This window comes from Larus michahellis, chromosome 5 (assembly GCF_964199755.1).
Source record: "Larus michahellis chromosome 5, bLarMic1.1, whole genome shotgun sequence".
Classification (NCBI taxonomy): domain Eukaryota; kingdom Metazoa; phylum Chordata; class Aves; order Charadriiformes; family Laridae; genus Larus; species Larus michahellis.
Genome location: NC_133900.1, coordinates 23021141 through 23042623, shown reverse-complemented (window position 1 = coordinate 23042623; position 21483 = coordinate 23021141). Strand labels below are relative to the sequence as shown.

General features: G+C 40.2%; 1 protein-coding gene and 1 long non-coding RNA gene across 2 annotated transcripts in view; one reads left to right on the top strand and one right to left on the bottom strand.

The window, feature by feature from the left end:
- The window catches only part of FGF2 (fibroblast growth factor 2), a 28601-nt gene extending 19730 nt beyond the window's left edge, over positions 1–8871 (top strand). Inside the window, exons 2-3 of the mRNA XM_074589103.1 lie at positions 2222–2325; positions 8545–8871. Coding sequence (XP_074445204.1) covers positions 2222–2325; positions 8545–8730 — 290 coding nt within the window. The 3' untranslated portion in view covers positions 8731–8871. The remainder of the gene's footprint in view (positions 1–2221; positions 2326–8544) is intronic.
- A 653-nt stretch (positions 8872–9524) lies between these two features.
- Positions 9525–20204, bottom strand: LOC141743989 (uncharacterized). The gene is made up of 4 exons (XR_012587302.1): positions 20078–20204; positions 16222–16277; positions 13119–13178; positions 9525–9614 (listed from the first exon to the last, which is right to left on the bottom strand). It is a non-coding gene; the product is annotated as an uncharacterized LOC141743989 (long non-coding RNA).
- Between the last annotated feature and the right edge of the window lie 1279 nt (positions 20205–21483).

Below are 21483 nucleotides of genomic sequence, written 5' to 3'. Positions count from 1 at the left end.
CAGGTTTGTGTTTCCCTTCGAAGAAAGGAATGGGCAAACACAAACTGATGCAAGTCCTTGGCTGAGTCCTTCTGAGGGAATGGAGCCCAGCTGTCGCTTCCTCTGGTCAGGCTGTTATCATGGTCAGATCTCTGTGTAGTCTGTTCAAATAGAAAATGTTTTTAACTCATTCCTAAAAATAATTTCTGGGATGCAAGCAGAAGGCGGGGAAAGTTCCAGTCCAGTTCGGTTCGGGAAACCCTGATAGTGTCTCACACCGGATGAGTCACATCCTTCATTCGGACACCTGATGGACACATAACCAGTACCAGCTTGGACATCCTGCTTGTTCCTTCTTTAGCTGCTGCAGTTCTTTGGCAAAAGTCGTCTTCATCTTACGCATCCCAAGAAGGGGAGAAACTGTTTCTCAGCTCTCCCTCATTTCTGATGCCTGTGTTGCAATGATCTTGCTTCCTATTACGGAAGTATAATTGGTCTTAAAAATCCCTGTTTAATGGAACTGCGGATGAAAGCACAGTATTGCACCGAAAGATAGTACTTATCTAGGCTTGCTTCTAATTGCTCTTTTTTCAGTGAGAGGGTTTGCAGATGCGGGTTTCACTGGAAATAATGGCCATCCAGAATAGAAACCTAGGGGTCTGGGAGATCCAGTTTCTTGTGTTCTACTCTTACTGAAATGGTTATGTTTGTTTTTATCAGAAATCAGATTGGATGGCACTGCCTGTGCAAGCTGGCTTGATGGGATGGGGCTGCAGGGAATGGGTATCTATTTTCTGTGAAGGGGAGGGGGAAGGACCACATGTTAAGCTGCAGGCATTCCAAGGAGCTCATATGAGTTGCTGCATGGGCTTTCCTGCTGCCATCCCCCCCACCTTTTAAATGATGTTTTAAATACTCAAAGTTAGGCTTCCAGAAGGAGATGTTCTCAAAATGGCTGGAATAGAACAGGATCTTCTGTGAGGTTTGAGACAACATGGTAATTTGCGTCCTTTTCCTTCTCCAGAAAAATGGCAGTTCCAACACAGTGTTAGAATTTTTTTGAGCCACAAATGCCTAAGTCACGTAGAAGGTGTCTGGTGGACTTTTCAGTGGTATTTGGTGTAGTTTCTTGTGTTGCAGTGTTGCCCATCCTGTGTAGCTAATGGTTGAAAAGCCTGACCTTTGAGGTTCGGTGTCGCAGCTGCTCCTGGTGAGGTCAGGCTGAAATGCAGCGCAAATGCAACTTCTTGGCTCTGCTGGTTTAACACTTAAAGGCTCGATTCATTTGTTGTTCAGAACACGATGTGAACAATCAGGGAAGAAAAACGAAGAAAAATAGCAAACAACTCATCTGGATTTAGGTGGAGCTCACTTTTGGCTTACAGCTTGAAACAAGCCACAGGCGAAGGGGAAGACATCTGTGTGTTAATCTAAACTACTGGATTTGATTTGTGGCTAGAAAAATCAGTTTAGACTTTGCATTAATTAACAGGTAGTAGCTAAAAGCTGTGTGATATGACCTTGCTGATTTAAAAAAAAAAAAAAGTGTTCATTTTTTTTTTTTTTTAAATAACTGATTCATAGAAACCTACTTTTCATGTTCCTGATTTGTATAGTGCCGTTTATTGTGTCTTTGCTATTCTCATCTGCTTTTGCAGTTCTGTTTGTTTATTCTAACCACTTGGTGGATGTTTGATGTAAACTAATTGATACTGTTCCGTTGGGAACTGCTATAATATTTAGCAAATGATCCGGTCCTGGATGGTCTTAATTGTAGTCCAGACTCAGGCCTCTCTGACAATTTAGCTGTATAGAGTTGCATGTATTCAATGTCTGATGCTGTTCCATAAACACCAAGAAATATCTCCATAAGAAAATTGCCATGAAAAATTTCCATTTTCTATGAGCCATTGACCATGCCATAAGTGATCCTTCAAGGAATTCTATGGCGTTTTAAAGTTGCTTTTATGTGAAATGAAGATAGAAGGATAACTCACGCTTATTGTTCCCAATTTGACAATAGCTACTTACTTTGCAGTAAGCATTTTCTTTGATGAAAAATGGGATCAGAGAGCGAGAGACTGAAAGAGATTGAAAGCTTACTGTCTTCGCTGCAAGCTGAAGCTCGTGCTTTCTCTGGTTTTCGGCTTGAAGCAGTAGGCTTCACTGTCAGGTGCTGAAATACCACAATGGCTGTGAAAAAGTAGTTTTCTCTTTTTTTTTTTTTTTTTTTTATTCGCAGTCAAACTGCAACTTCAAGCAGAAGAAAGAGGAGTGGTGTCAATCAAAGGCGTAAGCGCAAATCGCTTCCTGGCGATGAAGGAGGATGGCCGGTTGCTGGCATTGGTAAGCAGCGTGGGTTTTTTTAATATTGATCTCTCTACGTGTCTGTCTGTATTGGTCGGTTCTTTCCTCGCTCTGTATTGAGCAGCCCCTCCTCCAGCAGGGCTTACTCAGCTTCTCTCTCCGTGATTTACCAGGGAGAAATTAGCTCTGCACAACCTTAGTCAATTAATTGAACTATGAACTAGGAAGAGACGGGTATGTCTGCCCTTGCCTAGAAGCTGCAAAACTTAACTGGAATGACCTGTCTGAGAGAGGAAAAATTATAGTGGTCATGTATAGAAGGAAACTATGAGAACAAATGGAGAATGAAGTCTCTCCCTCTCCCCACCATGAGTAATTTTTTCCTCTTTTGCTTACTTTCACATAAAGTGATTGTAAAGACCCTTTTCAAGTAGGAAACAAAGCCAATTTTTTAAAAAATTGATGGTTTTGATGGTAATCTGTATATATTGTTTGCTCATTTTCCTCTTTGTAAAGAATAAAGTTTTTATTGGTCATGTGTACTTCCAAACTAGAAAACTGGCAAGAAAAACATTTTTGAAAACATGATGATAAAATTAAAAAAGAAGCTTATTAAATGTAGGTAAATTAAACTAGTCTCTAGACTAGTTTTAAACTCCATGCATTTTACTGGTATCAGCTTAATTTTTAACTGTGTTTTAAAGCCGCTGTGTTTAGAAGACTCTAAACGTTAGTAAATTCTTCTAGAGCTAGATTATAAATTTTGCTCTGAGAGCTGCAGTTAACGTTCATTTTGCTTATGAGACGTAGGCACTGTAAATCTCTCATCCGTATTTCTAACCTTCAGCGCAGACAAAGTTCCAGCATTTGTGAAGGACCACTGTGGGGCATCCTACTAGAATTTCAGTTTGAAATAATCCCCGTTGCTTTGCTGTCTTGAACACGGCCCCATGCAGCTCCCGTGCGAGCCCCCTCCGGTACCAGGTGTTAACAATAAAGTGCATTCCTGACCCCAGCTGAACTGCAGCTAATGAGAGACCTGTGCCAAGGGCCGCAGAAATGACTTCTGATTCCCCTCAGTTCTGCCTCTGAGAGTGTAATTAGTCTGCAGGCTAATGAAACACTGGAGCAGTTCACAGGAGCGGAGGGTCCCTGCTGTGCCCCTCGGCTCCTCTGGCTCCAGGAAGCCCCTTCGGTTTATGGCTGTGAATACAGTTAAAGAACCTGTTTCAAGTTATGGCATTCTTTACTCGGGTGTTGTGTGACAGCTCAGTTGAAGAAAATGTGAGTAGTCCTCCACTGTGCTATTCTTGAATTAAGGATAATTGGGAATTTCCTGTGGTGCTCGCTGTGGTGGCACTCGGCTTTCCATTCAAATTGCCCTCCTTAGCCCAAGCGGCAGGGAATGGTCAAAATAGGGCATTTAGCACCAGTTGTAAAATGATAAACACCTGGGTGTGTTTATATTTGGGATTTCCAACCTGCTGTTGTTGCAGGGTGGGTTTTGGTCGTAGAACATGCTTCCTGTGGAGCGATTTTTAACTAGTTCTTGTAAGGTGATGTGCCTGGAAAGTGTCTGCCGTTCACTTGGAATTACTCTCTCAAAATCTCGTAAAGTTGGGTCACTTTGTGCTTCTCACTTGAGCTTATAGAACATTTGTTTTGTTTTGCTTTGTTTCTGGAAATGGGTATTGCTTGAATCATGATTACTGTAAACACTACTTCATACAGCTCTTCAATTTTGCTATTCATAGATGAAAACTCTCTATTCTAAGATTTTGTTCTTCAACCAGCCTAATGAATACTTCTGCAATTCCACGGCCGTTTTCTGCAGCACAGGCAGGGTTTTTTCCATGAGGATTTCTCTACTATGACTTCCAACAGTTTGCGGCCAATCGTGCCTCTACTGTTTTCTGCCTATAAACATGCTCATGAAACTGTTGCTAATTGCCAGTGGTTTTTTTCAGTTTGAGCAGCGTGGTGTTTCAGGGAGAGCTTTGAAAGAGCGTCTGCTGGAAATCTTTGCGGTGAAGTGATCTCATCAGCACACATGAATTTGTATGTGCCGAAGCCTTTGGTTATTTCTTTTAAAACTTTGATTTCTAAACAACTATTTAGTTCTCTAATCCACTAGTCACTCAGGTACTATTCTGTCCTTAACATCTGTTTTGTCTCTTCTTTTTTATTACTTTTCAGTGTCAAGGATCAATTTCCCCAGTGTCCTTGTTTTAGAAATATATCAACATCTTCAGAAATACTTTCGCAAATTATTATTCAGTCGTGTTTTTCGTCTAGTCGGATGTTTTTGTCATTACTTTGTTGAGATGTGTCTTTGTGGTTTGTTCTGAGTTGGGTTTTGCAAAATGATTTATTGCATAGCCAGCGTTCCACGGCGTACACTGGTGATGTGCATGGCGGTGCAGTGCATCTTGTTGTGGAAGCCAGGTGATACGGCTTTTTAATTTAGCATTTTTGTGTTCTCTGTTTACTAACAGGCTCAGTTGTTGTGGGGGAGAGGTAATCTTTACCAGATCAGTCACCGGAGGAAATGGCTGGTGGTTAATGCAGCAGTTAAAACAGAAAATGCTGTTTTAACTAAAAATATTTGTGAGGATATGTATCTATTCTGTCAGATTTTTAATAGAAAAATTGAAACATTTCACTTCCTTTTGACTTTGCAGTTTCATTTAATTATAATAATGAAATATTTTCACTTTATGGAATGAAATGCTTTTGATTATTTAATTTCAAGAAGTTTTCTCAACATTTCCCGTGAAAGGAGGAATTGCGCTTTTGACTAACTTTTATATTTCGCAAGAAATAATTTGTTACTAAGGATACGACCTATTTGTTCTGTCTGTCATCCTTCCGTGGTTTTGCTGTGACCGGACAAGCTTTGCCAGACTGAAGGACTTGACTTGAAGGGAAATGCTTCTCTTCTTGATGTTATGGATTAAAATGATGGTACAAGAGTATTTGTGAGAATAACCTTCATTTGCTGGCCCTTTCATAGTTAGATGAGGCTAAATAGGATCATCGCCTTTCTCAGGTCAAACTCCAACCGCTGTGGTAGTTACAGGTTAACCCTCTGGTTTCGGTTTTGAGAATGAACAAATTTGAGGGATTTTAATTCCTAATCTGAGTCCAAAATGTCCAAAGTAGTTAGTTGGCATAATGTGATACTAAGGAAGATGCAGTTTGCACTGAGAAGTCAATCAGCGGGTGGCATTTGGCCACGCAAATAAGGCAAGAATAACTTTGTTGCAGGAATTTGCTGCCTCTCTTGGTTAATTAATCTGCCCTGGGTGAATCACCCGGAGGATTTTGGTGGTCATTGCGGTTTGGGTACTGTAAGCGGTGGCACACAGCAGAGCGTGGTACCAGCACGGCTACAACCAACATTGCAAACAGCAAAAACTCCTGCAGTCAGTGTTTTATTTAGTCACACACTTCTCAAGTGTTTCCCCTTTCTTTATCCTTTTCATGAAGGGCTGTAGATTTGAGTTATTTGATGAAAAAACCCCATTGGCATCCAGGGTTTTTCCAGGGCCTGAGGGTCACAGCGTGGTGGCGAGCATCCCACTCCACCGGACAGCTGTCTGGCTTCCGAAATGTCACCTTTGGCACTTGGCAGCCATTCAGGAATGCAGAGTTCACAAAGCCTGAACTATCATTTGTCACCTAAATGTTCACTTTTATGTCAAAATATTTACATTGGCAATGTGCTGTAGGAGAGCGCTGGTATCACGTATGCTTTGTGGAGAAATAAGAACTTGAGTGTCCACAGCGAATCACATGGCACCTTTCAAAATATCTTCATAAATGTAAAAAACCAAACAAAAATCTTTTTTCTTTTTATTTTTTCACCCTTTTTTTTTTTCATAACGCCCATAAATTGCCTGAAAATCTATTTCAGCAGTTTAATCGGTTTTACTTTTTAAACCTCTCTCAGCGCGTCCAGAGGTGCTGCCGCTTCGGGTAGGAGGCGCAGGTGAGGCCTGAGCCGGCTGCTGTGGTCTCTGCCAGAATTTACTGCTTGGGCAATTGGGCTGAACTTGCCTAAACTCTGCTTTAAGTTTGTTTTTGTTCTTAAATCCTTCTTTTTAAAGTCCAGTTTCTGTGCCCTCTTAAGGCTACTGTAATCCATTTCAGGCTGGATCTGTGCCTTGAGATGATTAATGCATCTGTTTTCACATTGCTGGAATGAAAAGCATTAAAATATGATTTATCTTGAGAAAGACTATTTAAAATACAAATCATACGAAAACTGTTAATTTGATTTCTGCTATTTGAGATGTAAAAATATTAGTGAGTTATAGAAATGAGAAATTGCATATGGGTTTTCTCTTATAAATTATTTTCCGTAGAACCTAAAATTTCTATCTGAAAATGGTTGGAGGAAAAAAACCTTCTATTTGAAGACCTGTTCAGAGACGGATCACTTTATTCCAGGCTGCATTTGAACTGCTTCACATTCCCTGTGAATTCCTTCACATTTACGTGCTTTCTGTCTGATGACTAGCTTTTCTCCTTTGCTGGCATTCCCAAAAATTTTCTGGGTAAATGAGTATGACTGAATTGATGGACTGGCAGATGGTGTATGTGAAATGAAAGTGCCCCTCCCACCCCCCCAGTCAAGCAAGTTCCTGCGGTGTTGAACTTTTGCCATCTTTGTAGTTGAGAAAATAAATCCTCTTGCTTTCAAGCGGTTGTTCTGCAGGTGGGTTTGCCGCTGTGAGAGCGCTGCTGTCTGCTGACGGGCTCTGCTGCTGAGAACCTGCCTTGGAATAAAGGCAGTCAAACACCCGTAGTCACACTCTTCCTATGGAATTAGATCTTGTCTCAAGCTGTTAGTACGTCCTCTGATGTTCTCGATGCAGAGGAACTTATTCGGGAATTTATTCAGAAAGTGAATAAATGTACCTGTTTCCTGCCTGTGGACTATGTACAGCTGTAAGTACTAGTCATAGGTAAATTAGCTTGGTTTTAAGTCGCCCAGGCAGTAATAACTATCCAGGAGAATTTGAGTTGAAGTCTTGTAAAAACTAACGCCTACCTGACATGATGTCCCCGACAGCCATGGGATCCTGTGAAAATGAAGACTTTCTCTTCAGTATGGTCACCCCAAGGGAGCGGTGGTTTCTGCCGTGTGCAGAAGGAAGTAAATCACACTCCATTTGTTAATGGCAGGCTTACCTTCGGAGGGCGTGAGATGGAGCTCAGCCTCTCCTATCGGATGGTGATCAAATGCAGGGTATAAGAAAAGACACACACAGTAATTCTCCAAATAGGTCTCCCAGCCTCCAACCAGTCTCAGCTGTGGGGCCTTCTCAGCCAAGAATGGTTTTTACCTATTTAGTAAATTTCAGTGAATTTCTTTTCCATGAACTTGTCCAAAAGTGACTTGAATTCATGTAAGCTGGGGGAAAACTGTAACTTCCCGTAGTAAGAAGCTCCACAGCTCAACTTTTACCTGTTGTGTGAAGAACCGCCTTTTTTATTTGTAGGTGTGAATGTTTTTAAAGGTAGGTTAATTCCATGTAGGTGGAGTTGTTTTTGAAGACTTCCTTCCAGAAGCAGAATAATTCCGCAGATGTACTTCTAAACACTAGTAGCGTGTGCTTGGTCTCTGTGTGGTATAGAAATCTTCGCTAGGTCTGATCTTTTCTTAGAATTATTTTAAAAGTTTTGGATTTTAAAAAAATCTTGGAGAGATGCAGGCTTGCCACTGTTTCAGAGCCCTCTAAATACAGGCTTGAATTAGCTTTAGGGAAGTTAAACCTCAAAACGAGAAAAGAATGGGCAAAGGCTATGCTGTACTATTTCTCTACCTGATAAAAAGGTTGGTTTGAGGAAGGCAAGGGAAATAGTCCCTTTTCTCTTACATCCTGCTTTTCTTTTTGGCTAAATTACAAGCTAGGATGAGATAGCAAAACTGCTGAGCTTGGAAGTCAGGATCTGTCAGTAAGTGCCAAGGGATGGGGTTCTTCGTTTGTCTGACCGAGTTCCAGATCAGAACAAAGGAACTACACAGTCAAAACAAACGAGGATCTGCTTGGTCTGTGTTAAATACAATAAATGAATCATAATTAAAACCTGTATTTTAACAATAACTCTTTATTTAAACGTGAAACCTTTAATGCGGATTTCTTAAAACCAAATGTATTGCTTGCTTACGTTCTCAGTAAGTTAGTCCCATGAATCTGAAGAATTGATTTGTTGTGATGGGATATTCATCCTTTTCTTTTTCCCTTTTAGAAATGTGCAACAGAAGAATGTTTCTTTTTTGAGCGTTTGGAATCTAATAACTATAACACTTACCGATCGCGGAAATACTCCGATTGGTACGTGGCACTGAAAAGAACTGGACAGTACAAACCCGGACCAAAGACTGGACCTGGACAGAAAGCTATCCTTTTTCTTCCCATGTCTGCTAAAAGCTGATTTCCACGTCAGATTCCGAGCACATACGCCACGCTACACTAAAGACGTCGAGTTTCCTACTCCTCTCTGAAGTAGCAAAAATATAAGCGGTGATTTGCTGATATTAACTACTTTTGCAGATACCAGATTAAAACATGAATGTTTCATCCTGTCTTTATGTTGCTCTTTAAACCTGTTGTGCCAGTGTGTGCGGAGGTAAAATTACTTGGAAAATATATTTTCAGGATCAATAACACTTCTGTTTTCTGCTAGATATCTATGTAGAGCTATTTTATTTACCTTATGTTTGCTGTACAGAGTAAACAAATCTGATGCACACTTACAGCAATATTTACCTTTAAAAATAATTTATATCTCTATAGCTTATTAGAGAACAAATAATTACTTTCTAGCAATTACCTAAAAAGAATTCCATGGATAATTTTAATATGGTCTAAATAACACTAAAATAATAATTCTAAATTATTAATATAATGAAATGTGAAATTATTGCTATCATGTAATGTTTCTGTAGGACTCAGGCAGCTCCCTGTGGTACAGTTTGTAGAAGCGGCCTGTGTAGACAGCTGGAAACTCTCTCATGGTTAAATCGATCTTATCAAACCCTTCCCGGTACCCGTAAAGCAAGAGTTTAGCTACGTTGCTGGTGATGGGAGTAGCGTCTTTTGTCCTAGCAAGCTCCTGGAGGTCCATCCACTCACACCTCAGGCACTCCTGCTGGCAGAAGCTGATGCTGAAAGAGGAGGGCTGCAGGCGACAGATGATGTACATGTCCGACTTCCCGAAGGCTCCGGGGTGTTTGTGTTGCTGTCTTATGCTTAGGATGGACTTGAACTCTGACTTGATGCCAGTCTCTTCGAAAACCTCTCGAACTGCTGTGTCTCCTAGGTGAAAAGAGCAATCCTTACAATACATAGAGGAATAGCTTAACGCTCTCTCAACCTTTTGATCGTGGAAAATTTCTAACTCAAAGCCTTCTCTGTTCTGCTTCATAAGCTTTTCAGAATAAGCCTGTTTGTTTTGACACGAGGATAAGCTGATTTTTTGGTCCCCAAACAAGACTAATTGCTATGTGTCTCGCTTGCGTGTATCTTACTAAACGATGAAATTGAGGAACTTTCAGTAATACTGTACGGGCTGCGGTTTTGAAACAGACATTCTGATGGTCGCTGGCTCCACTGATCTCTTAATCCAAGACAGCAGTGCCCCCTCTTCTCAGTACTTTCAGTCTCAGCCCCGTCTCTCTCCTTGCCTCTGCCCAGCTTCAGGTTCAGACCTCGCGCAGCTGAACACCTGTACGTACGTCAGGTCACTCGATCAAATCGCTACGTTTTATTGCACTTTGCCACAAGGTGGAACAAAATGGATAAAACTAGAAAGTGAAAGTTGGCACCAAGTCCTCTTCAGAATGCATCTTAAGTGTCTAGTGACATTTGAGACATGGCATAGTACCAGGACAGCATGTAGCCTGTTCTTGCAGAAAACATGCTGCATCCATGCTGCACGTGCACATTTGTGTGCATCAGCCGCAGCGATGTGTTACCCTAGCCGTAACCTCACGGGGCGAGGGGGTCTGTGTACTGCGATTACAGCCAGAGAATTGCCTATGTATCCAGTACTCTTCAAAACAGGTTTTTCTCTTGAATAGTAACTTTTAAATTGAGGAGCCCAATGAGATTTTTTGATACTCCTCTTATTTCCCCAAATTCTGCAGTTTCATTGTAGTCAAGTCAAATCCTACTGGTAGGTAAAACGCTAGCTTTTTCCAGATCTATGTAAACTCATAGTTGTGTCTTGTTTGAGTGGTAAACGCATACAGCTGTTTTGTAGTGTTACCTGCTTCTGTTAGTTCATTTTCAGTACAAAATGAGTGTGTTGGCTTACTTGCAAAAGCAAAATACACTTTACGAGACCTTGTAGAGATTTGCCTTCCTATGGAGGCTTGTATTTGACATGTTAGAGGTGAACAAAACAGACATTTTAGGGGTAGTTTCAAATATTAGAAATAATTTCAGGACATACAGTGGCTAGCAATATATAAACAAAACGATTTATCTGGCAGAGGCCAAACAACTGTACGCTGATGGCCCTAATTCTGCACATACTTCTGCCTCAGCTCAACTTCCGTCTTGTAATGGAACGAGCTGTGTGAAGTTTACGCCAAGTGTATTGAGGTCTGTGTGGGACTGGAGACCCATTAATACATGCTGCCCGCAAACATTTATGTTTGTGACTTTATTAAAGTATTAATTAGATAAAAGGCTACTGCATGGGGGAAGACACTCATTCACCATTAGTGGCTCTTGGAGAGGCTGCATTTTATGCTGACCAGAGAGGCCTCTGCAGTCCCCTGGTTTAAAACAGTGGTTGTGAAGCAAACTCCCTGTGGCAAGTGGTTTTATCATCAGGCAAGGAAGGGGCTGCATTACACAAAAGTGGTTGAAGAGGGTAAACATCTGAGATCATGAGGAACACTGAGGCAGGCTATGGGAAGAAAAATTACATAATTAGGGATTTCATTTAAGCTTTGAGCTTCTCTTTTACGTAAGTGCCTTTTTCTGTTTCCCTTTTATTTATATGTGTATATATCTATAAATATATAATGACAGTTAAACTAGAAGAAACACTAGGGCTTGAGTTTCAGAAATATTCAGATACAAAAATGTGTGCACTTTGCTTAATTTGCATTATGAAACTATTCAAATTACTTGCGTGAGTCAGTTTGTACTCATTAAAATAAGCAGCCGTATATTTTGGCACTTCATATAATCATAGGATCTTCAAGTATTGTAATCGCAATTTGCAATTGTGAATTGAGATGTAGTCCCTTGAACGACTGTGAGTTTACAAGGTTTTATGTAAGGATGAAAAAAGTAAAATTAATCTCTATTATATTTTATGCTTCACTAATTTATATCTTCTTGTAATATTAAGATGTGATGGAGAGAATCGTAACTTTTATTCTTATATAGTTTAGTAGTGGCAGGAGGGGAGCTGCAAGAGACTTGTTTCCTCCCAGGTGTTTTTCAACACCTACATCCAGGCTCCAGCCACCATCTCACCTCTTATTTGAGGGCTGGCCACTGGCTTAGTCCGTGTTCTCTGGGCAAGCTGTCGCCAGCGCTGCTCCTCCTTCCCCCTCAGTACAGAAATCCCTCTGGTATCTCCTAGACGTGAAAAGGAGCCTGGCTAGACAACAAACACGGTATCTGGGATTCTTCTGAAAACACGAGTCCATTTCACTATATGTATTTGCATTGTTAAGCAAATAATTTTGATTTCTCTCACCGTGTTTGACAAAAAGACTTAAAATTGACTCATGAGTTATGAAAACTACAACTCAGCCATATCTCACTAAACAGAAACTTTCTCCGTGAATTTAAATAATGAACTGGAATACAAGCCCTCCACACGTTGCTGTAGGAAGACTGCTAAAAATAGTAGATATTTCTAAGGTATGAAACAGGCAGGAAACCTGGGCTCGACACCCAGTGTAGCAGAGCTGCTGCACTGCTCTAGGCAACATTTCCGAGTTCTGCATTTTTGAGTTACTGGAAGTATGTATTCATATCTGAATATTGATGTGGGGCTAAATTAATGTGAGCAAATGTAACTTTTGAAAACAAGACCCTACCTGGTAACTGCAGTGTAACTTAAGAATTAACTAGTCTGTGGATCATAATTTTAAAGGGTGAAATACAAGGAAAAAAAGCACGATTTTCTATCTGTTCATAAACACCCTTGTTCATTCACCTCTGAACATCACCGCAGCAGTGTTCACCGTCACCTGTCCTGCGCTGGGTAGAGATGACGTGTTTCCTCAAATCAGCATTAGTTTTTAATACAGAAGTGCCTTACGCCTCTGGTTGAAAGTAGGTGCCCACGACTCGGGCGCTGCACTTAATGCTGGTCCTGTGCCAAAGAGCTCTTGTTCATTTGATTGTTTAGACTAAGGGCGGAAGGAAGCAAGTGTATTTATTTCTGTTCTGCATGTAAAAATGGAGAGTTGGAAATTTTTGCTCGGTACACCACTGAGCTTGCCACTTCAGTTTTATTTGGGTTACATTCTGATTACCTTAATCCTCTGCACTTTTGGCTCATATTACAGCATATCCAGCAAGCCTACAAAAAATACGCTGGCTTCAAGCACTCATTTAAGAGAAATTGTGGAAAAGGGTAAATGTTATAAATACAAAGCTTCTCTGCCCTGAACATTGTGTTACCCCATTACCATTAAAGTCATGGGATCGTGTCACTTCATCTATTCACCATCAATTCAAAGAAGCGATTAGTCATAGGAGTGATGTGGGTCACGATGTATTTCAGTACTGTTAATGTCTTTATAATTCTAATTCTGTTGACGTCTGACCTGCTATCCTAGGACTTACCAATGTCTTCGCCTGGATTAGCCAGACCTCCTGGAAATTTCCACGCATTTAGAGTCTGTACTGGAGGAAAAAAATATTAATGAAGTAGGTGGCCTGTTTTGTACTCTCTAATATGAAGGAGACAATTAACACGTGACTTTTTTTTGTTCAAGTTGCAGTATGCAGTATTGTAATTACTCTTACAAACATCAGTAAGGCTTTAAGTAGGAACTTCTTTGTTCTTGCTAATGTGGTGATCAGATATCTACAATCTATGAAATATTGGAACAAAACATCTACTGATTGAAAATACAAACTGTCTAACTGTCATTAGACAACATTGCTGCTAGATAAGAGTAGTTGAATATTAAAAAAAGCTGCTATAGACTATATAATCTTGTATTTAATCACTAATGTATTCCACTTCCATGGTTTTGGCTTTTAAAAAATGTATATATATTTAATCTTACAAACAGGTATTATGATTGTAGTACTGTTCTATACTGCACTGGCTTTAAGATGACTTTGTGTGTCTGTAATAACCATTTAGTGTAACTTGTTGTTTGTTTTCATGGAATACAAAAACTGAGGCCTTGTGTGTCATTTATATATAGAAGCATTTATTGAATTGCAATAAAGTTCAGTACTTAAAAACAGAATGTGAATTGCAGACTTGGTGCTGTTATTGATACTGCTAAAGGAGTCCCAGTTCCTATCCCTCTTGCAAAACGCATAAGATTTGTAGGCTTTACCTTTACACCTATGTACTATTCTTTTTATTTCTTTCCTTATTAAAAGTTTATGTTGGAAGAAGTTAACCTTCAACTAGAAATTAACATAGTAAAAAGGTACACTCTGGGGAAAAAAAAGAGGTAGCTTTTCTTGTACAGGCAGCACAGAAAGGGAAGTTGTGTGCTTTCCAGTGATTTGAAACCCCACCAACTACCCTGGAAAATGTGTGTTTTTTTTTTTTTTTTTTTTTCTGGGCACTCTTAAATGGCTTGGATGGGAATTTAAAGTAATAGATTAAAAATAGTGCAGATGGAAAATACATACATTTGTCTGTTGGCTTTCAGATTTGCTTTCAGTTCCTGGAAATTGTTCTTTGTGCGCTATGGAATTGTCCTTTCATGATTATACCCAAACAGCTCTTAAAATTCCACTAGATGCTTAAATTTATTTTTTTAAGCTTTCAGAACATCATTTGTATTAGAAGTTACCATTTCAGGGAAATTGTTCATTTCGTGGGGAAGGAGAAGGGACGGGAGTAGTGGAACTGACAGTGGGAAACAGACACTGTCTGAGCCCATTTGCTTGCACTGAGTATTTCCTTTGTTCACTGCACAAGAAACGTGTGGGTATTCATGTACTTCAGGTTTTTATACTTTGTTTTATCCACTCACTACAGGAGAGCTGTAAAGAGGAGAGTCAGAAACAATCATTTTTTCCCCTTTCACCTCCCTCCCTCATTGTGCTAGGTGTCAGCTTTGTTCAGGAAAGGTGAGCTGAAATCATTGACCTGGAATATACCCATCCCGGTTTTTGGAATGAGCTAGAGGGAAGAGTGGTGCCAGGCTGGTCCCCTTGTGTTTTGGGGCCAGAGGCTAAGGAGGTAACGTCTGGCGAGTATGGAACTGGACCTACAACCTCCATAGAGCATCTGACATCTCACTGTAAAACTGGATAGCGATATCCACACTTAAAATAGCTGTGGGCGAGCTTCAACAAAACCACAGTGTTAAGAAGTTAAACCTTAAGCCTCCTGGGCTTAGGAAACTACTATTTCCTTCAAAATATGCAGAATGTGCAATTTCCGTTTTCACTCTTTGAGATCTGTTAAGGATATTTACTAAAAGGTAAGCATTCGGTTTTATAATTTCTGTGTGCCTAAAAGGAAAAATAAAGGTAGCGTTTCTAAAGTTTACAATGTGCTGTTCTGTTCCTGGAGACTCGCTAGAACCGGAACCACTTCTGGAGCCTATAGCTTGCACGCTGGATTTATGCTTTAATTGGTAATTACTGAATGTAAGCCTGAAGGTCCTGCCGTAGAAAAGTCCTTGAAATTTTACTTTATGGTAAGTAAAAATATAAAACTAATAGTGTACAGGAAACAAGAAAAGGGTGTTTCTCTTCCTTTGAACTCTTGTGTTACAAATTCAACAAGTATGATTGAACCTGCCTATGAAAGCACCCTTTCATTAACTGTGTTGTAGTTACTAATGAACTGATGTTTTGGGTCCTGAGAAGAAATCACTTAGTAGCTATTTCAGGAAAGATAGAAAAATGTAGCCAGGGAGGTTCTGGCACAGTTTTTAACTACAGAAAATGAAAATGATGCATCCAAGTATACTTCAGTTAGTGTACCCAAGTTTTGATTGTTTCCATGTTAAAACTGCAGTCAATCTCACTGTACTAGAGGCACTCTTACTTAATTTGCAAATGAAAGCTAAGTATATTTTAAATGGAATAGCACAGGCAACTGCTAGTGAGCCTGTCAGCGTTCTGCACTTGCTATATTAAACCCAGGTTGGCCCAACAGCAGCTGGAAGCCGTTACGGTGATGGACACTTGGTTACCTCAAGCCACATCACACGACCCACCATCACCGCATTAACACTGCCTGGTCTGGCATTCTCCATAGCGAGGTCAAGCACTTCAGTTTGTGAGAAATTAATGATCTTTTACACCTGCTGTACAAAGGTGGTCTCCAGGTCAGGGCCAACCATGTTACTGCTTATTTAAAGCCACAGACGTGCCTGGAATTTTTGAAACCAAATAAAATCAGACTCCTTCTGAAATCTGCTTTGAGCCACAGGGGGTTTTCCAGAGGTCTGCACGGATCCAAACACAAGTTCAGGGCTACTTGGGTCAGGAGGAAACAGAAAACTCAAAGCAAAAAGGATACTGATTCAAATAATTAACAAAGCTGTTGATTTTCAAAGTCTATTTTTTTTCCCCTTGAAATGCAATACAGCAATCTGCTGATAGATGTGTTCCAACACACACACAAATTAACTATCACAATTTTGGATTGGAATGAAAAGAAGAACATCTCTGTTTTTATACTATAGAGTAGGTGTATCTAAATTAACGTCCCTATTTTGTAATCCTATAACAAACTTACCTTATTTCTGTCTTGTACGACCAACACTCTTCCCCTGCTTTCATCTAGAACAGCACCTAGTAGAGAGATAATATTGAAAAAGATTAAGTGTTGGGCACCTACATTCAATCTTAACAACCATAATTTAACATGTTTTGATAAAGCAGGACAAACCCCTAATGATACTCGGTTTACAGTTAGCAAGGTTTGCCTGGATGAATCACAGAAAGTGGTCTGTTGGTGGAAAACTGATACACAATGAGGTATGAAAAAAAGGTTAAGTATCCTGTATAAAAAGTCAAAGTTAGCAGTACCAAGATAAATACTTCCCACATTTAAGTTCCAGATCAGACAAGAAATGAATAGTTTGCTTGTGTTAATATTATCACAACTAAAGAATGCAAGATCAAGACATCTTCCAAATAATCTAGCAAAGTAAGTCGCTTGCTTCAGCAGAGACATGACTCTAATCTTAAGTAACAGAAATTTTTCCAGTGACTCTGGCCAAGCAGCCGTGATGGGCGAGAACCCTTCTCCAGTGAAATTCATGACAAAACTCCTGCCTAAACACAAAGTTTAGTAGTCACTGGGCTGACTATACTGATAATGTTCAACTGGTTGACTATAAACTCCTACTGTACTACCCAGCTAACAACTCATGATAGGAACTGCACAGTAATCTGAGTCAATTTGTTAATCAAAAAAGCATTGCTTCCAAGTGGAAAGTGACACTTTCACTTGATTCATACATCCAGCTAAATTTTTTTTTACTGAAAGTTCAGCTTTTCCTTGTGTCCTCATACTCAGCCCATGACTTTCTCCCACAATTACAAGTTTTCCTAGTTTTTAAAACCCAAGTGCTTTCATGTGTAATCATCACGTCACACTCACTGGTCATACTTTCAAAACGTCTTCCCTTTAAACAGGTATTTTTCTCAGATTTTAAAGTGCGCTGTGGCGAGCAGAATGTGGTATATCTTACCAGGCTCTTTTCCACATCAGTTGTGCATGGGTTTCAAACTAGTAGGTAACAATAAAAAAATGCTTATATCATTTTACAGCAGGAGGAAGAGTCTATGGACAGATCTGTGATGACAGACACATTTAAAATGCTATGGGGACATACTTCCACAGAAGGGAATTATTAAGGAATGAGTGTCCAGCTCAAAACATCCTCTGTTTTTTAATAATGTAAGGCAGACTTATGCGTAGGAGGAACATTTAAAGGATGAAATACCAATCTTCTTTCAAGATATGTCAAAGGACGTGCTTTAAGAGGGTAGTCACATACCTGCGTCCCCATGGCTTCTGACTTTATGATTTCATTCCTCCTGCACATATTTATCAGTGCCCAGGTTCAAGTATTGCACCGATTAAAAGAGGGAACATAAGGAAAGCAGGAGCAACTTTGATGCCTGCTGTGATTACAGAGATTATTTTCTAGAAAACACATTCTTCAGCCAAATGGTTTGCTGAGACCAAGGACTGCTGAAGCCAGGGAACTGCAGTTTGAATCAAACAGAAAGAACGGTCTCTTCTTTGTTCCCCAGCAATCGATGCCTGTGAATGTAATTTTTGGCAGTGAAATTCTCTGTGAGATGTCCAGAACCTCTGCTAGGTGATACCTAAATCCAAAGCAAGAAGAAAGGAAAAACACTACTGGGATTTGCTGTCTGGTCTCATTTTCCCAAGTGCAACTCAGAAGTCCCTCTGCTGGGCCACACCTGGTTCCTATCAGTGAGATGAGAGCTTGGCTGCAGGCTCTAAAAACTGTCCCTCTTACTACAAATGTGGTACCTGGAGCTTTAAATCATCTAGCGCCAGGATGACCTTCTGGAAAGGTTTACACTTGTAACCTAACCAAGTAATTGCTATTACAACACTGCTTTGTTTTGAATGTTCTCTTTGGGGAAACAGGTAAGAAAATTATTTAATAATAATAAAAAAATAATCCCTTCGACAACTCCAGACAATGAGTAATTGGAAAAATATCTTCAGTCTACCTGTTTTATTTATGACTGATGTAAACATGTATGAAAAGATGTTCAGAGTTGAAAAGCACTTGTCATCCACGTAATGAGCACACACACGACTGCTTGCATTGTAAACATCAGCAGACGGGAATAGGTATTACTTTGTAAACAACTTGGGAACTGCTTCTAAATCACCTGTGACTCCTTGGACCACCATAACCTATCTAACTCCACGTTCCTGTGCAGTTTGCCATTTATGCAGCTGCTCATTTTACACATTTCCTTAAGTAACAGGAGAAGCCTGTGGAGACCCTGCTCTCTCTTCAGCTCCAGTGACTTTGTTTCAGCAACTAGATTAAGGTAGGTAGCAATGAAAATAACAGCTGTGTTGTAAATGCTCATACAACACGTGAGGAAGAAGAGAATGACTTTTACTTTTCTTCCTCTCCTTTTACTTTCCTTCTTCAACTTGTCTTCCTATGCCATTGTTATGTGGCATATTTACAAAAACGTCACTTTCTGGATGGCAGACCGCTTCCTCCTAGGAGGTGGAGAATTTTGGAAATGCTTTTCAAAAACATCTTAATCACTTTGTACAACAGAAGCTCTTCCATGCCCTGACATATTTGGAAAATCCTGCCGCCTACAAACGGATGCAGTGAGTTGGAAGACACATCACATATTCCACTATTTCTAAATAATAATGGCCAAGCCCAATGAGTAACGTTTGCTACTCTCTCTGCTTGGCGACCCTGATCTAGTCTGGCAAAATATGACCTGACCTTGCTTATTCACACCTTTGTCATCGCCTGGCTGGGTGATGCCGAGGCACCAGCCCAGGCTCCGCAGCCTTGACTGTGTGGGAAACTCCAGACAGGACAAAAACCAGCTGCTGGTCTACTTGGCAACGCGGGCTTGCTACCTGCTGTCTGCTCCCTGTGCTGGCTTCCTGCAGGCTGGCAAAGCACTTTTTATTTGCAGGATGCTCAAGGGACTAAGTCCTGTATTTAACTGATTAGCCACAGCTTTGAGATGAAGACTCTCATCAGCAGATGTGCTTTTTTCTTTACGGTAGAAACTTCCTAAACCACAGTTTTTTATGCAAGAAAGAAAAATGCCTAGGGTTTGGCACATACACACAATATAAATGCATGTATTGAAATAATTTAGTATTACAATAAAATTAATTAAAAATAGAACAAAGCCCTTTCACTACTCTCCGGAAGCAGAAAGAGATAATGGAATAACCATATGCCAGATGGTATCCACGCTGCTTAGTGTATTCTTGAAATCTGTTCCAGATCCACTAAGATTGAGTGGAACAGAGGAAAAAAAATAATATTGCTGTCATTATTTCACACACAGAAATCTGTTTGTTTACCTGCACAAATGCCTGCCTTAAGACTTCACCTCTTTTAAAGAAAGTCCCAATAATGAATAAAATGTACAGGTTTGAAAAGTGGTAGCAAAGAATACAAACGTTGTATGTTGTGCAATTTTTAAACCTGTGCAATAAATTATGAAATCCATTTACCTGCATTCATGAAACTTTCTCTTTTCTCAAAGTTTTTTTCCTACTTGCGGAGTGCGAAGTGTTTATCTCAAAGTACTGTTTTAACAGTGCATTTTTGAGGGTTTTTTTTTGAGTTTTTTTTTCAAAGTTATGATTTTTCTTATATTACGTCCTTCCTGATAACCATCACAACACATCTATTAGATGATTGTCTTTTAAATAGCATTTTCAGCTATGCAAACCCTACTTCAGAAAAATCCCCTTTCAGTTAGTCATATTTCCTCAAGCATGCAAGTTATAACTGTAAGGAGTAACACAGTGCTTTTGCTAGGAGAATGCATTATCTTACTTGAGTTTAATGCCACATATTTTAATGGTGAGGTCTTCATACCTCAGGAAAACATGCTCCAACATGTCCATTGAAAAAATCCAAGCCTGTCTTCAGCTTCTACGCTGCCCTCTGCCGGCTTTGCAACTGAAAACTTCCACTACCGACAGCAGCGGCGCTCTTTCGTAAGTGAAGGCTTTGTTTTTTCCAAAACTTACTTTCACCTGACCTGCTGCTATGTAGAATAATCCAGTTTTTTTGAGTCCTTCATAAATAGATTGTTTCAAATTGCTATTTATGGGGCTTAACACCACTTGGTGAAGAATTAACGTCCCTGCAAGCCAAGGACAAACAAGTCAAGTTTGTAACGGGAAAGGTTTGCTGTCCCTCTGCCGTAACTGCTGAGTGTTATATAGCCTTTACCAGTACGCAAGAGGTACTGGTACTACTTCAGATTACACGAGATTACTGAGTGATGGGACAGGTAATTGCCTATCTGTGGAAGATGGCTGAGAGAGAGGGCAAAACCACACAAATTTGGTGAAGCTGAGTTTAAGGTGTCTCATCATCAGTTCCCTGTACCGCACTATATATTAAAAAAGAAAAGGGACACCATCTTATCTACTTCCTTGGGAATTTCCTCAGTTTTTAGAGCAACTCCTTTCCAACTGTGGTTGTGGGAGGACTAGGTGGGTAAGAGTGTGAGGTACAGATGTTTACTTGTTTGTAAAATACACTTGTTTGGGGTTGTGGACTTCAAGGCATGGCTTAGAGCAGCTTTTGGACTGTTTTAACAGCCTAACCGTTGTGCTAGCTCCTGAACAATCCCTGTTGGATCAAGTTTGCCCCATTTAAAGACTTCAACTTGAGCATAGTTTCGGCAGATGCATTTATCAAGCATCTACAGTAAGAACAGGGAGCAGTGATTTTTTTCTAAGATGTCTGTAGTCACTTTTTCACTTTTCAAAAACTGCTTGAACCTTGAAATCCTACCTCTCTCACCTGCAAGGTGAAAGCCAAGACATGGTTCTTAAAATTATTTTCAAAAACAATATTAGTGAGGCAAATTTTAAAGCTTCAGGACCAAATTTTCTTCCCTCCCAAACTGTTTACAATTTTCTCAAACTGAAATTGTTTTGAGAAACTTCTTTGTTGGCCTGTTTTTAACAACACACAACCTTGTACAGGCACAATGACATGCTTCACTTTGTGAAGTTACCCAAACAGCACACAGCTGGTTTCCATGCATTGGCTGTGCAGAGGAACAGTCGATTTCCTACTGAACCTGGTCCTAAGGGCTTGTTCAAAAGGCTTTTTTGTGGGTCCAACTGCTTTTGTAACTAACCTGCAACCCCCAGCTGGTGGGTGGCGTACCCCGGTAGCCTGCTGGGCCCTTCTCCCAGCCACAGAGTCAAGGTGGATGAGCCCTGCTCAGCATGGTGGAAATCAAAGCCCTGAGAAGCAGCTGC